This window comes from Scyliorhinus torazame, chromosome 15 (genome assembly GCF_047496885.1).
Source record: "Scyliorhinus torazame isolate Kashiwa2021f chromosome 15, sScyTor2.1, whole genome shotgun sequence".
Taxonomy (NCBI): Eukaryota; Metazoa; Chordata; class Chondrichthyes; order Carcharhiniformes; family Scyliorhinidae; genus Scyliorhinus; species Scyliorhinus torazame.
In genome coordinates, this window is record NC_092721.1 from 134,863,886 (window position 1) to 134,877,779 (window position 13,894).

Here is a 13,894-nt window from a genome sequence, read left to right on the forward strand (position 1 = left end):
CTTCTCTTTTCTTTCCTTGGGGCTTCTGGAGTTCTGTGGGATCAAGCATAGTTTCTGTTACTATCTTGGTTAATGTCTCGTCTGTTAGTATGTCTGTCCTTTAGTGCCAATTCCCCTTTACAATTTGTCACCATGTGTGACTCCGTCGTTTTTTTAAAAAACCGAATATTCAGGACAAGACGCACTTAAAAATACTGAAACAGTGTTGTTATGGCACCGGCGGAAAGAAAGGAGCAGAGGTAGTTGTGGCATTGGACGCCGAGAAGGCGTTTGATCGGGTAGAATGGGGGTACCTGATGGCAGTGCTGGAGCGGTTTGGGATTGGATCAAGGTTTGTGAACTGGGTAAAGCTATTATATAAGGAACCGAAGGCGAGTGTCCGCACAAATAATATCAGTTCGAGATACTTTTCTCTCTACCGTGGGACGAGACAGGGATGTCCCATGTCCCCCCTGCTGTTTGCACTTGCGATTGAGCCGTTGGCCATCGCATTGAGACGTTCGGGAGCATGGAAAGGAATAGTGCGGGGGGGGATAGAGCATAGGGTGTCCTTATATGCCGGCGACTTGCTGCTGTATGTGTCAGAGCCGAGTGCGTCGATAGGAGGAATATTGGAGCTACTGCGGGTATTTGGGTCTTTCTCGTGGTGCAAGTTGAACCTGGACAAGAGTGAGTACTTTGTGGTGTCTTGGCCGGGGGTGGGGGCAGGGGTGGGGGAGCTGCCATTCCGTAGAGCAGGGACTCATTTTAGGTATCTGGGGGTGCAGGTTGCCCGGGAGTGGGGGAGGCTTCGCAGGTACAACATCACTAGTTTGGCGGGGAGAGTGAAAGCCGATCTGGCAAGGTGGGATGACCTTCCTCTGTCACTGGCGGGTCGGGTACAGGCGGTTAAAATGAATGTGTTGCCGCGATTCCTGTTTATTTTTCAATGCCTACCGATTTTCCTGCCAAAGTCTTTTTTCAGGGAGATTGAGGGAAGGCTTACCTCATTCATATGGGGAGGGAAGGTGGCCAGAGTGAGAAAGATGCTGCTACAGAGGGGAAGGCAGGCAGGGGGTTTGGGTCTCCCGAACCTGTTGTACTACTACTGGGCGGCGAACGTGGAGAAAGTGCGGAGCTGGGTCAGAGGGGTTGATTCTCAGTGGGTCAGAATGGAGGAGAGTTTGTGCAGGGGGTCGGGGCTGAAGGCACTTGCAACAGCGCCGCTCCCGATAGCTCCGGGGAAATATTCAGGGAGTCCGGTAATAATAGCTTCATTGAAAATCTGGAGGCAGTTTCGGCAACACTTCGGGTTGGGTTTAGGGTCAAGGGAAATGCCGATTCGGGGGAACCACAGATTTGAGCCAGGGAGGTGTGATAGAAGTTTTCGGAAATGGGAAGAGAAGGTGATTAAGACGCTAAAAGATTTGTTTCTTCGGGGTCGGTTTGCAGGATTGAGGGAGCTGGAAGCGAAGTATGGGCTAGAGCAGGGAGAAGTGTTTAGGTACATGCAGGTTCGGGATTTTGCCAGGAAGGAGATACAGAGCTTCCCAGAGGAACCGGCCTCCACATTGCTGGAGGAGGTGTTGACGACAAGGGGACTAGAGAAGGGGGCAGTGTCAGCTGTGTACGGAGCTGTTCTAGAAGAGGATAAGGCACCATTGGAAGGGATCAAAGCAAAGTGGGAGGAAGAGCTGGGAGAGGTTATAGAGGAGGGGGTCTGGTGTGAGGTGCTCCGGAGAGTGAATGCCTCCACCTCGTGTGCGAGGTTGGGGCTGATACAGCTGAAGGTGGTATATAGAGCACACCTCACGAGGGCGAGGATGAGCCGATTTTTTTGAAGGAGTAGAGGATGCGTGTGAGCGTTGCGGGGGGGGGCCGCGAATCACGTTCATATGTTTTGGTCCTGTCCAAAGCTAGGGGAGTACTGGAAGGAGGTGTTTCGGGTAATTTCCAAGGTGGTGCGTGTGAAACTGTACCCGGGTCCTCAGGAGGCCATATTCGGGGTGTCGGACCAGCCAGGGTTGGAAACGGGAGCGGAGGCAGATATCATAGCCTTCACCTAGTTGATCGCCCGAAGGCGGATCCTGCTGGGATGGAGAGCAGCCTCTCCACCCAGTGCCCTGGCGTGGCGGGGGGACCTGTTGGAATACTTGACCCTTGAGAAGGTTAAGTTCGAACTGAGGGGAAGCTCGGAGGGGTTCCACAAATCATGGGCACTATTTATTATGCACTTTCAAGAACTGGATAACATCGAACATTAGTTGGGGGGGGTGGGTGGGGGGGAGGGGGACTGTGTAGATTAAGGGTGACTACGGGTAATCCCTGATTCCTTTTTGTCATTTGTTTATGTAAACATGCGGCCTGATGTTTGGGGGTTGGTGGGCGGATGGGATCGTTGTTATTATGGGGATTGACATATCTTGCTGATTATTGTTTATTGTTGATGGGTGTAAATGTGGGAGAAAATGTGAAAAAGGAGGAGAATAAAAATATTTTATAAAAAAAATGTTTTTAAAAATACTGAAACAGTGCAAGCCGTCTCGCAGTCTGTGCGATTTACCATCCAAATTTATGAGGATGTAAATAGCATAGGGATGGCATCCTCAGGGTTGCCGGAAAACAAACAAATTTTTGAACCAAAAGTCCCGAAATGAGGTGCATATGGGCCGCGACGAGTAAGATTTGGATGGAATCCCCAGGTAGGACGGTGACCGATGCCGCGTGTGCTCTACCCGAGCGTAGCTGACCAGAGGGGGGGCCCTCAGGCAGGGCGGAGACCAATGCCGTTTCTCCACTGCCTGAGCAACCGACGAGAACGGGCAAAAATGTAGTCATCGTGGGGGTTGCTGTAAAGGTTCTACCTTCGAACCAGAAGAGCAGTTATGACAAGCTTTCAGTGGTTTCTGCCGATAAGCGTGCTGGCACGTTTTCACAGGTTTCTGCCGACAAATATGGCGTGGGGCCGTACAAACAACACTTAACAAAAACACTAACAAACAACAGTGAACAACATGCTGCAGGTTCCATCAGAAAGGACATCGTAAATCACATTTGGACTGGGGTGTAACTAGCATATGGAGGCAGTGTAGTGTGGCCGAAGAAGAGAGGAAGGAGAGGAGTGAAACAAAAATGAAGTGGCCTTGCTGAGGTGTCCCTGCCAGGAGAAATGGTGGATAAGTGCTCACAGTTTTCATGGGGCAGCTGGGACCTTGTAGCTGCTGTGGGTGGTGTTCTCTTTCATATCTGGGGGCTAGTCTAGCTGGTGGTGGGGGTCTCCTGCAATTACGGGCGAAGTTTCCTTGCTACCCACAGTTGTAACATGACCCCTGGGGCACATAAGGTGGAGCAGGATCTCTGGTGCATTGTTCCCTTGGGTATCGATCGCTGGGTGGGGGGTCGGGGCTGTTGGTGTCATTGCTGGTTCGGGGGGCATTGGTGGGCTGATTCCGTTGCTGTTTCAGGGGGGCTTGACATTCTCGTGCGTAATGTCATAACTGTCCACAATTGTAGCATTCCTGGGGTTTAAGCTGCTGTGGGCTATTTCCATCATTTACCCATGCGGGGTTCTGGTGCGTTTTAACTGCTTGAATATCTGCCTCTGCCTGCTGTTCTTCGGGTTTCCTAATTGCGGGTTTGTTTTGGACAGATTGCTCCCAGGTGCGGGACAGTCTTTTTAAAACCCACTTTTCATTGTGCGCTTCTTCTGAGGGGTCATAGTTGGTACAGGCCTTTTTTCCTGCCTCTGTGGTATGGGAGATAAGGGTGCGGGTCCATTTGGCCATACTGTCTTGGGACAAATGGGCACGGTCTAAGTTTCCAAAAACGGCTGTAAAAGGAATCCACAGACGTCCAGCAAACGCTGTGGGGTGTTCTGTCTTTTTCTGCCTGCACTTATTCAGGCCTTCTACTGGGTCACCTCTGTTGTAACCGATCGCGTCTAGGATCCCCGCGTGCATCTCTGCAAGGGTGCCTCCTCCTACATTCTGTGGGTCGGGAAGGGCTGCTACGGCCGAAAGGTCTAAATTCAAAACTATGAGCTTCACTTGCTCACGCTCGTCCAGGCGTACATGGTCGACTGCTGCTTTACTCTGGCAAAGAAGTGGTGGGGGTCTGTGGTGGGAGGAACAGTGTGATTTTCTCGCACGCGCCCCGTAATTGGGTCACAGTTAAGGGGGTCGTGTACAGGAATTCCGTGTCTCCTTCCGATGTGACTGTGTGGTGGGTGGTTACTAGGTTCATTGGTGCCGAAACTATCTGCTCTGTGGGGGTTGGGGCGCTTTTCTGGGGCTTTCCTTGCACACATGTTCCCTGAACATATCTATGCGCCGTCTCATTTAATTCTTCCCAATCCGGGCCGTCTTCTGCATCTAACTGGGATCCAAAGGTGCTTGGGATCAATTCTAAACTGAAAGCAAAGACTGCAGCTCTGCAATCTGCTTCCGGCACTTTGCGTGATCTAATGAGCTTTATTTCTGCTCCGTGGTGGCAGCATGGAGTGCTCGTAATGCTGCTTTCAGGTCGCTACACTGCCTTTGCAATGCCTCTACCTGTTTCTCTGTTTCCTCTCTTACCAGGACTGCACGTTGCGTGTCCTGATAGGCCTTTTCGTACTGTGTCTGGAAGCTGCTTCGGTGCGCCAGACAAGAGTGGTGTACCCACTTGGTATCATCCACCTCTCTGTCCTTTGCTGCTAACTTCCTTCTTAATTCTATATTCTCTTTTTCAACCTCACTTATCATAGATTATCATAGAATTTACAGTGCAGAAGGAGGCCATTCGGCCCATCGAGTCTGCACCAGCTCTTGGAAAGAGCACCCTACCCAAGGTCAACACCGCCACCCTATCCTCATAACCCAGTAACCCCACCCAACACTAAGGGCAATTTTGGACACTAAGGGCAATTTATCATGGCCAATCCACCTAACCCGCACATCTTTGGACTGTGGGAGGAAACCGGAGCACCCGGAGGAAACCCACGCACACACGGGGAGGATGTGCAAACTCCACACAGACAGTGACCCAAGCTGGAATCGAACCTGGGACCCTGGAGCTGTGAAGCAATTGTACTATCCACAAGGCTACCGTACTTACATCGACCTTGCTCATTCGATGTATTCCTTCTATCTCTTTGCGGAGCGTCCTCGCAATTGTGCCAGACAGGACACGATTGCCATCGGCTTGCAAGCTTTTCTTATGGATTTCTGACAGGTTCTCCCACCAAGTATGTCCTATACTCCCAGGTCCTGTTTCCTCATTGTCACAGAACTCACTCCAAAGGGGCCATCCTTTCCCTTTGAGATATTTCCTGATCTCTTCTTTCCAAACGGGACACTGACCTACTATACTGCTGGTCGCTGCGACCACAAATTCTTCAGGATTCATGAGGCGTTGCATAGCCATCTTTCCTCTCGAAATACTCTCTTAAAATTTGGAACGAGGGGTACTAAGGCGGTGCTGTAATTACGGGTACGGCTTTCGCTATTTTCCGGAATACAAACCCCCGACAGTTTTTTCGCAACAAAAATCTATCAGTTTTACCTTATAGCCCTGTTAGTTACGCATGCATTAACACACTTCCCGAATTATGAGGATTGATCAGAACTGCTTGAACACTTGTGGTTTTTCTGTTCCCATTTGGATTCTAATTCAAATTTTGGGGTTTTCCCGGAGTGGTTAAGCCACTTCTAAGTCGGGCCCTGTCAGGATGTCGCCAGTGATATGTTGCTAACTTTTGGTTGGCTCTTAATTCGTAATTTGCTCTGTTTGTTTAACCTTTGCTCTAGAGTCGCCAGGTATCTTTATGCTACCGCCACAAGGTTCAAGTTCAAGTACTGATCAATAACTCAACACACCAATTAGTAAGATTCAAATCAAAACACATTTATTATATACAGTAAGTCACTACTTATGCATATAACTCTACTTTCTAGACTATTTCTATCACTAAAAGGCCTATACTTAGCTTTGGAATTGGCCCACCAGGTCAGGGGAACAAATGGCCTTTCATTCAGATCCTGAGTCTGCAGGATTCAAAAGCTGGTATGGACTTGTAGCTGGGAGCGTCTATCTCGTAGCGAGCGTTGACTGGAGACTTATTTGGTTGTTGCGGCAGCTGGGCAGTTCACTCTCGGGGGTTGATTCGCGTTGTTGAGTGACCCTGCCAAGAAGATCGATTTGAACTTGGGGGCTCTACTTTATAGTCCCCAGGGGCTTCCCGCCCTTCGGTGCGGACCCCATACCTGGTTCCAAATGATTGGATCGATTTCTCCAATACTGGAGTTGTTCCCTGATCGCTGGGTGGTCCCTAAATGTCCGTTGGCCTTCCTTTGTCTTGGCTCCTGCTGGCGCCGAGGAGTCTGGCTTGGCCTTATTCACCTGAAGTGTATCAATTGTGCCTGGGAATCGCTCATTACTATGCAGATGTCTGCTGGTTTCAGTGCTGTCTGGTTTTTGCAAGTATCAATACACATGATTTCTGTATTTGCTAGTCTTTGCCTGTGTTGGCTAAATTTCCCTTCAGCCTTTGCGGTTCTCCATTTTAAGTCGGGAAGTGGCCAACCCAGGTGGCTACACCAGAAACATATTAAAACTAGTTCTAATTCCTGGGTAGCTATGCTACTAACCATCCTGACTAGGGGCGGCATGATGGCACAGTGGTTGGCACTGCTGCTGGGACCCAGGTTCAATTCCGGCCTCGGGTGACTGTCAGTGTGGAGTTTGCACTTTCTTCCCGTGTCTGCGTGGGTTTCCTCTGGGTGCTCCGATTTCCTCCCACAGTCCAAAGATATGCAGGTTGGGTGGATTGGCCAAGCTAAATTGCCCCTTAATGTCCAAAAGGTTAGATGGGGTTACAAGGATAGGGTGGAGAGCTGGGTTTATGTACGCTGCTCTTTCCAAGGGCCTCCTTCTGCACTGTAAATTCAAAGATTTACTGTCTGACTACCCTCCCACCCCTGATTCCACCACCTAACTAACCTTCCACCTCCCCAATGCCACCCAATCGATCCTGCCCCTTATCACACACCTTCCTTCCTAGCTTGTCAAAGTGCTTTTAAACACAGGGTCATTTAAATTTTCCAGAATTCAACAGCTAGTGACATAAAATGGGAGTGTGGCTTTGTTTTCCGAAATGCTCCTACATGTACTGAAGGATTTTAGCAGCAGCTACGCTCCACGGTTTTCAGCAGGCCTGGTTTGAAAATCTGGGCAAGAAATGTAAAACTCCAGTGTAAGATAGAAAAATAGGTACAGAGTGGCAATCTGGATGGTGACTGCCACCCCTTAGAAGATTCAGCACATGATCTTTGCTTTTCTTCTTGGGGGCAGCACGGTGGCACAGTGGTTAGCACTGCTCCCTCACTGTGCCAGGGACCCAGGTTCAATGCCGTACCTGGGTGACTGTGTGAAGTTTGCACTTTCCCCCCATGTCAACGTGGGTTTCCTCTGGGTGCTCCGGTTTCCTCCCACAGTCCAAAGGTGTGTCGGTTAGGTGGATTGGCCATGGTTAATTGGCTCTTAGTATCAACCGATGTGTACGTTAGGTTAAGGGGTTATTGGGTTGGGTGGAGAAGTGGGCTTGGGTGGAGTGCACTTTCAGAGGGGAGGGGAGGTGCAGACTCAATGGGCTGATTGGTCTCTGTCTGCACTATAGGGATTTTATGATTCTATGACGTTTTCATTGCTGTGGGGGTTTTTGCTGCATAGTCTACTTGACTATAGTCTACTTTACTGAAATGTGTAAAAAAACCACTGTGCTGCCAGATACGCCATTTCTGTTCTCAGCATCTCACTGTAAAAAAACTATATTTTTCTGGGTTATCTTTATTCTGTTAGTGGCTGTACTTTACTGACCAGGAAAGCCTCAGCTTTTTTCCAGTCTCTGAAGTTAGCTGAGCTGACCTTGGGTGGTAATTGAAGCACTACTACATTTGGCCTCAGCAAGGAATGTGCATATGTGAACATCAAGTGAGGGCAGAATTACGGTGAGGTATGACACCCCCTTGCAGTTGCAAAGCCTGCCAAGACTCACTGTGCTCATGAATAGTTGTATGTTTTCGACTAAAGTGTGAATGCCTCCATGGGAAGGGCAAAAGGAGAACGTTGGAGAGATTTTTTTTTTTTTTAGATCAATTTTGAAAACAAAATTCCATGGTTAATTGAAAAGATTTCAAATTATTAAACAGCATTTTATATAATCCACAATACAACAAAAAGTCTGAAGCTGGTAGCACTTATCATTGTCTGTAATTAATTCCTAACTCCATCTTTACAATGGAAATGCTGATGAAAATGTTTTGCATTATAATTATACCTTCCCTCTCAACAGAGGCACTGTCTGATCCAATTGTTCTTTTATACTCCAAACCCACTTCAAATGAAGAGTACACTTGATTTCCTATCTGCAACCATAGATTGTGGGCTGGATTCTCCGCACCCCAGCGCCGAAATCGCATCCGGCGCCGGGGCAGAGAATCCACTTCCGTGCATCAAATCGGGACCGGTGCCGGTTCCTCACTTTTCCGGGTCCCGAAAAGCGGTGTACTCCGAGAGTATGCCGCACCGTGTATCCCCTACCTGTGGCCATTGCTGGAGGCCCACCCCACCATTCTCCACCCCCGACCAGCCGAAGTCCCGTCGGCGTGGATCTAATGTGGTCCTGTCATTGGGGATACTCGTGGTGGCTGCGGACTCAGTCCGTGGCCGCCATGGTCAGGGGCAGGCCGATCAGAGGTCGGGGAGCCTCATACGGGACCGGGCTATTTTTGGGCGGGCGGTCAGGGTTGGGTGTGGCCGATCGGGGGCAATATATAGGAGGTCCAGCTCCACGTTCTGAGTCCACCATGGAGCACGTCATGGCCGCTGGAGGCAACCACCGTGCGCATGCGCGGCCTCTGACCTGGAAGTGTGGGGGCTCGTATCTGCAGCTGAGATGCGAGCTTCCCGACGGATCCCTGCTGGCCCTCTGCAGGGCTATGAATATGGCCTTTTCACGCCAGTTTTTCTGACGTGAAAGGCCACAGCTTTTACGACGGCATGGGGACATAGTCCCCAAAACGGAGAATCCAGCCCTGTGTCTTGACGCCTGCATTTAGAAGGCCAGAAAACTTGATATCTCAGATGGTGCTTTAATGTGTAAAGGAAGTACCACACCACATTTTTAGCAATCAAGCTGACCAAACCGGTTAGATCATCCTCGAGTAGTAATTTTCATTCTCTTCCAACCAAACATTCCAATGTGTTAATAGCATCAGAGTTTTCTCTTTCCTTCACCCCCTCCCTCCAACGGCAGATCTCCCTTGCCCTCATTCCTATCTTCAGTGGCCTATAATTAGATTTAACAGTGAATCTGCATCCTCGTATTTTTCTGCCTCCATGACCTAGTTTTTCCCTATCTATGTAACTTTCCTCCGTGCTACAGTTTTCCCATTCAAACTTTCCGTTCCTCTGACTCCAGGATTTTGTGCTTCCCCAGCCTGCCTGTCCACTTCCATCTCTTCTTTTTACGGCACCTTAAAACGCAGGTCATTGACCAAGCATTTGGTCACCTCTCCAAATATCTCCTCCTTTAGATTGGTGTCCACTTCTTTCTGTGACTTATGTAAAAACAAATTACTGCGGATGCTGGAATCTGAAACAAAAACAGAAAATACAGGACAATCTCAGAGAAAAGTGAGCTAACATTTTGAGCCTGCATAATTCTTTGTTAAAGCTTTGTTTAGCTCAGTTGGCTAGACAACCGGTTCGTGGTGCAGAGCAAGGCCAGCAGCACGGGTTCAATTCCCGTACCGGCTGAGGTTATTCATGAAGGCCTCAATCTCGCCTGAGGTGTGGTGATCCTCGGGTTAAATCACCACCAGTCTGCTCTCCTCCTCAATAGGGAAAGCAGCGTACAGCCATCTGGGACTATGGCAACTTTGCCTTTCACTTTTATGTCTCCTTGTTTAAACTTTGTGATTTTTCCTCAGAATAGTGCGGAGGAACTCCAGGATGAGAAATGCAACAGAAGAGCTACGTTGCTTACAGTGATTTCATTGATCATGTGCTGTAGTCCCATTTGTGAAAAGCAGGCCTTATTTGCAATTTGCCAGTCGTTAAAGGAGAACAAACTGGATCCTACACTTGTTAAAAAAGTAACTATGAGATCAACTTGTTGCTGTCTTTTTACTGTAGACGATTGTGTGGTGATGCTTACTTTCTCATTTGAATCTGTTTTCTAGTATTAGGGCACAACCCTCTCATCGTATTGAACCTGTTCAGCTGTCAAGACAGCACATTTGTTTTCATTGAGTGCCTTTTCAAAACTGTTTTTGTGAAAATGTGATCCATGCAAATGTCTTAAGTCGGCAAAAGGTGTGAACCGTTTTCCCCGATGCGCATATCAGCTTCTGCAATCAAGAGACAGGTTGTCTTGTCACTGTGTATCTGTGGTAGAAGAATTGGCCAACCACTTCCAGCAGGGTGTTACTGAGTATGATCAGGGCAGAGATATAATACCATGTCCTATGACCACTGTGTTCTTGGCGCTTACAGTCAGGGAGAAAAAGTTACAGGCATGGAGAGACAGTCCATAAGTCCTTGCAGTCAGTCACCCAATTCTGGTGCCCACTGGAAAAACCCAGCAAAGCCACTAATCCGTCTTGATCGAGTCATCGCCTCAGTAAATTAAATTAAGCCTCCTCACTAGCCTACCACCTCAGCAATTTAACTCCGAAGTAGAAGCACGGCTCAATACTAAACCACCCTGTCACAGCATTAACTCCCCTCGCCCCCACAGCATTAACCCCCCCCCACCAAAGAGCACCCCATCACAACACCCAACAACCTTTTGCCATAGCACTAAATCCCCTCACCATTGTAGTGAATCCAGTACTAATCACTCAAAAAAAACTCTCTGATTACAGTTCTAAATCTCCCCCCCCCCCCCCCCCAAAAAAAACGCACCAAATCCTTCCAGTAAAGCCCATCATAGCACGACTCTACAACAATCAATACCCCCAAAAAGGCTCAACACAGCAAATTCTTCCCCACCAAAATAAAGTAATGACCCCTCACTATGACACCAGATACCCAAATTAATCTTCACTCAGCACCAAAACCCAAATTGGAAAACCAGCCTCTGGTTAATGAGTGAATCAGGATAGCATCTCACCTCATTGCTGAAGCGCTAGAGAGAAGGACCCCTCTCCTCAACTCCACTCCTTGTGACTTCCAACCATCCTACACGCGAACCTCACACCATGACAGGCCTGGACTCAACCCCCTACCAGCCAAAAGAAAACTTATGATGGGGGGGAAAGCGGGAACAGGTTACTGAGTTGGATGACCATCATTGATCATAATAAATGGCCTACTCCTGCTCCTATTTTCTATGTAAAAATGGCCACTGCCAACTCCCCCTGATTTGATAGTCTCGAGGGATACAGCGATCCCCTGTGCTGCCATGGATGATTGTGGCGCATTGATGCCAAGCACATTGTTGTAGCATACCACCATGACTCTTCAGCCGTCCACCACCTTGCCCCTCCTCGACCTCCCTCTCTGCTTCCCTTGTAGAAAGTTTGCCTGAACGTATGTAAGTCTTTGCATTAAGTGCATTTTTTATACTGGCAATTTTATGTTTTTAAACTAAAGTAAAAAATAGTAATTTCAAATCAAAATGGAACTGAACAAAATGTTTTCTGTTCGATAGTACATAAACAACCAATTCCTGGAATTGCATAATTAATTTATGGCAACCAACGTTTTGCAATCGAACATTCCAATCTTGGGTTATGACTTGTTGCCGTAACTTCATGTTGTTTGCATGATATATGTAACATCATTACATGGCCTACTCCAACTTTAATTAGATTCTTGAGACTGTATCGAAGTGTCTGAAGTATCGTAGTTTGGAAAGCTTCATGGTTTCCCATTTGGATTACCTTATCCATGAATGGCTGAAAATGGCTGATTCGGGCTACAACTTGCCAACTTTTCCTTATGTCCTGTTGAACTGTTCCAATCTGGAAGAATTTTGCAGGTAAATGGAATGTTACCTTCTCTCCAAGTCATACAGTAGGTTACTGTGAAGGTTTTTATCTTTAGGTACCTGAACACATTTAATAGAGGTTGCAGTCAATATGTGCTGAATGTTCCTGAAATAACTGATTATTGGCATGAGAAGCAAAAGCATTACTTTAATCTCTCTCATGATCAGCAATATTGTAAATTTTCACTGCATCTTTTATAAAAGGGGCAAGTTAGCATCCAATAATGTAAAGAAGAATTTGTTCAATGAAAAGCTGTCCTTGTTTAATATTTTAAAATGTCAGATTGAGGAATGCAATGCCATCTACTGTACCAAGGATCCCCTTGCCTAATGTGTGGAATGTTTTGGGCTGAATCTTCCCGACTTTGAAAATATTTGGGAAATGTGACCATTTCTAGGTTGCAACCCTAATCGTTGCCGCAGTGGACCATCTGGTTTAATATTATGGTAGGTAATCAAGTAATAAGCCATCTCTGCACTTACTGCCCACTCATTGTCCAATTAAGACCTCAGGAGGCAGGGGGTGGATACAGCGTTTCCCATTGCAAGTGTAGCTGGCAGTCTTCACTCTCACCAGTGAGAGGTTTATGAGGCGCAAGCAACAGGAAGGTCAGAGTTGCAATGGAACTACCATCATTTATCAGAGGTGCAGTTGCCATTGCATCAGTTGGAGCACCATGTGAAATATAAGCTTACATGATATTTTGACACCATGGCAAGTCTCTGACATGGCAACACATCAACCTTGCCATGTGTTACCTGTATGCATTAAAGTATCTTGAAATTACATGCAGTTCCAATCTTTTGCTGTGTGGCTGCCTCATCTGATGCGACATGATGCTGATTCATACAGCGGTGCACAGGTGCCACGCTAAGTAACAATCCTGCTAAAATCTTGCAGTTAGTTGCCTGGAATGACCTCGGTTGGCTTCCAACTGCTGTGGTTAGCCATCCTCCTGATGAATCCGCCTCTGGCAAAATGGCTCTGAGATGGAAAGCCATTTGGAAATTAGCAATCATTCTCCTGATGCAAAATTCCCAGCTCCCCTGCCTCCACGGTGCCAGGAGATATCCCCTCTATTTCCACTTTCTGTAATCACTTCAAAATGATTTGCATTTCCTTTAGCATGTTCTGGCCAAGCTTAATTTGCATTCATAGAATAGAATAGAATCCCTACAGTGTGGAAGGAGGCCATTTGGCCCATTGAGTCTGCACCGACCCTCTGAAAGAGCACCCGACCTAGGCCCAGTCCCTCTCCCTATCCTTGTAATCCCACCTAACCTTTGGACACTAAAGGCAATTTAGCATTGCCAGTCCACCTAACCTGCAGATCTTTGGACTGTGGGAGGAAACTGGAGCACCTGGAGGAAACCCACACAGATACTTACAAACTCTACACAGTTACCCAAAGTCGGACTCGAACCTGGCTTCCTGTGGCTGTGAGGCAGCTAATAACTGTGCCACGGTGCCGCCCCATTCATACCTGCCATTCATCAATTATAAAGATCCAAACAATGATCATTTTATTGATTATTTAAGTCTGAGCATTATCATTTTGTGGGTGTCTTTGACAGTTTCAATACTCTCAATTATATATCTGAATTCTACATCTGAAATGTGAAAATTGAAGTCTATTCAACCAGATGCAATAAATAGGCCAGTGACTGTATATGTTGTTCCTAGCGTTTTGTAAATACATATCAAAGAAAAATAAATCAGGATTATATGTTTTTTCCTTCACTTGATACTTTGTACAAATCCAGTTCAGCCAAGTGGGAACAAAAGCATAAAATGCTGTATATATACCAGGGTCTACCAGAAAGATAGATTAACATTTCTGGACCAGTCATAATGTCAGACCTAATAAATTCACTTATGTGAAT

The 13,894-nt window shown here is 47.3% G+C and overlaps 1 protein-coding gene across 4 annotated transcripts in view; it reads left to right on the plus strand.

The window, feature by feature from the left end:
- The window catches only part of atm (ATM serine/threonine kinase), a 244,812-nt gene that overhangs the window by 74,811 nt on the left and 156,107 nt on the right, over positions 1 to 13,894 (plus strand). For all 4 annotated transcript variants that reach the window (XR_011935196.1, XM_072476780.1, XM_072476782.1 and 1 more), the window contains exons 24-25: positions 9,948 to 10,112; positions 11,832 to 12,001. Coding sequence is in view for 3 of the 4 variants with exons in the window: in XM_072476780.1 (XP_072332881.1) it covers positions 9,948 to 10,112; positions 11,832 to 12,001 (335 nt within the window). In the remaining variant the exon portion in view is untranslated. The remainder of the gene's footprint in view (positions 1 to 9,947; positions 10,113 to 11,831; positions 12,002 to 13,894) is intronic.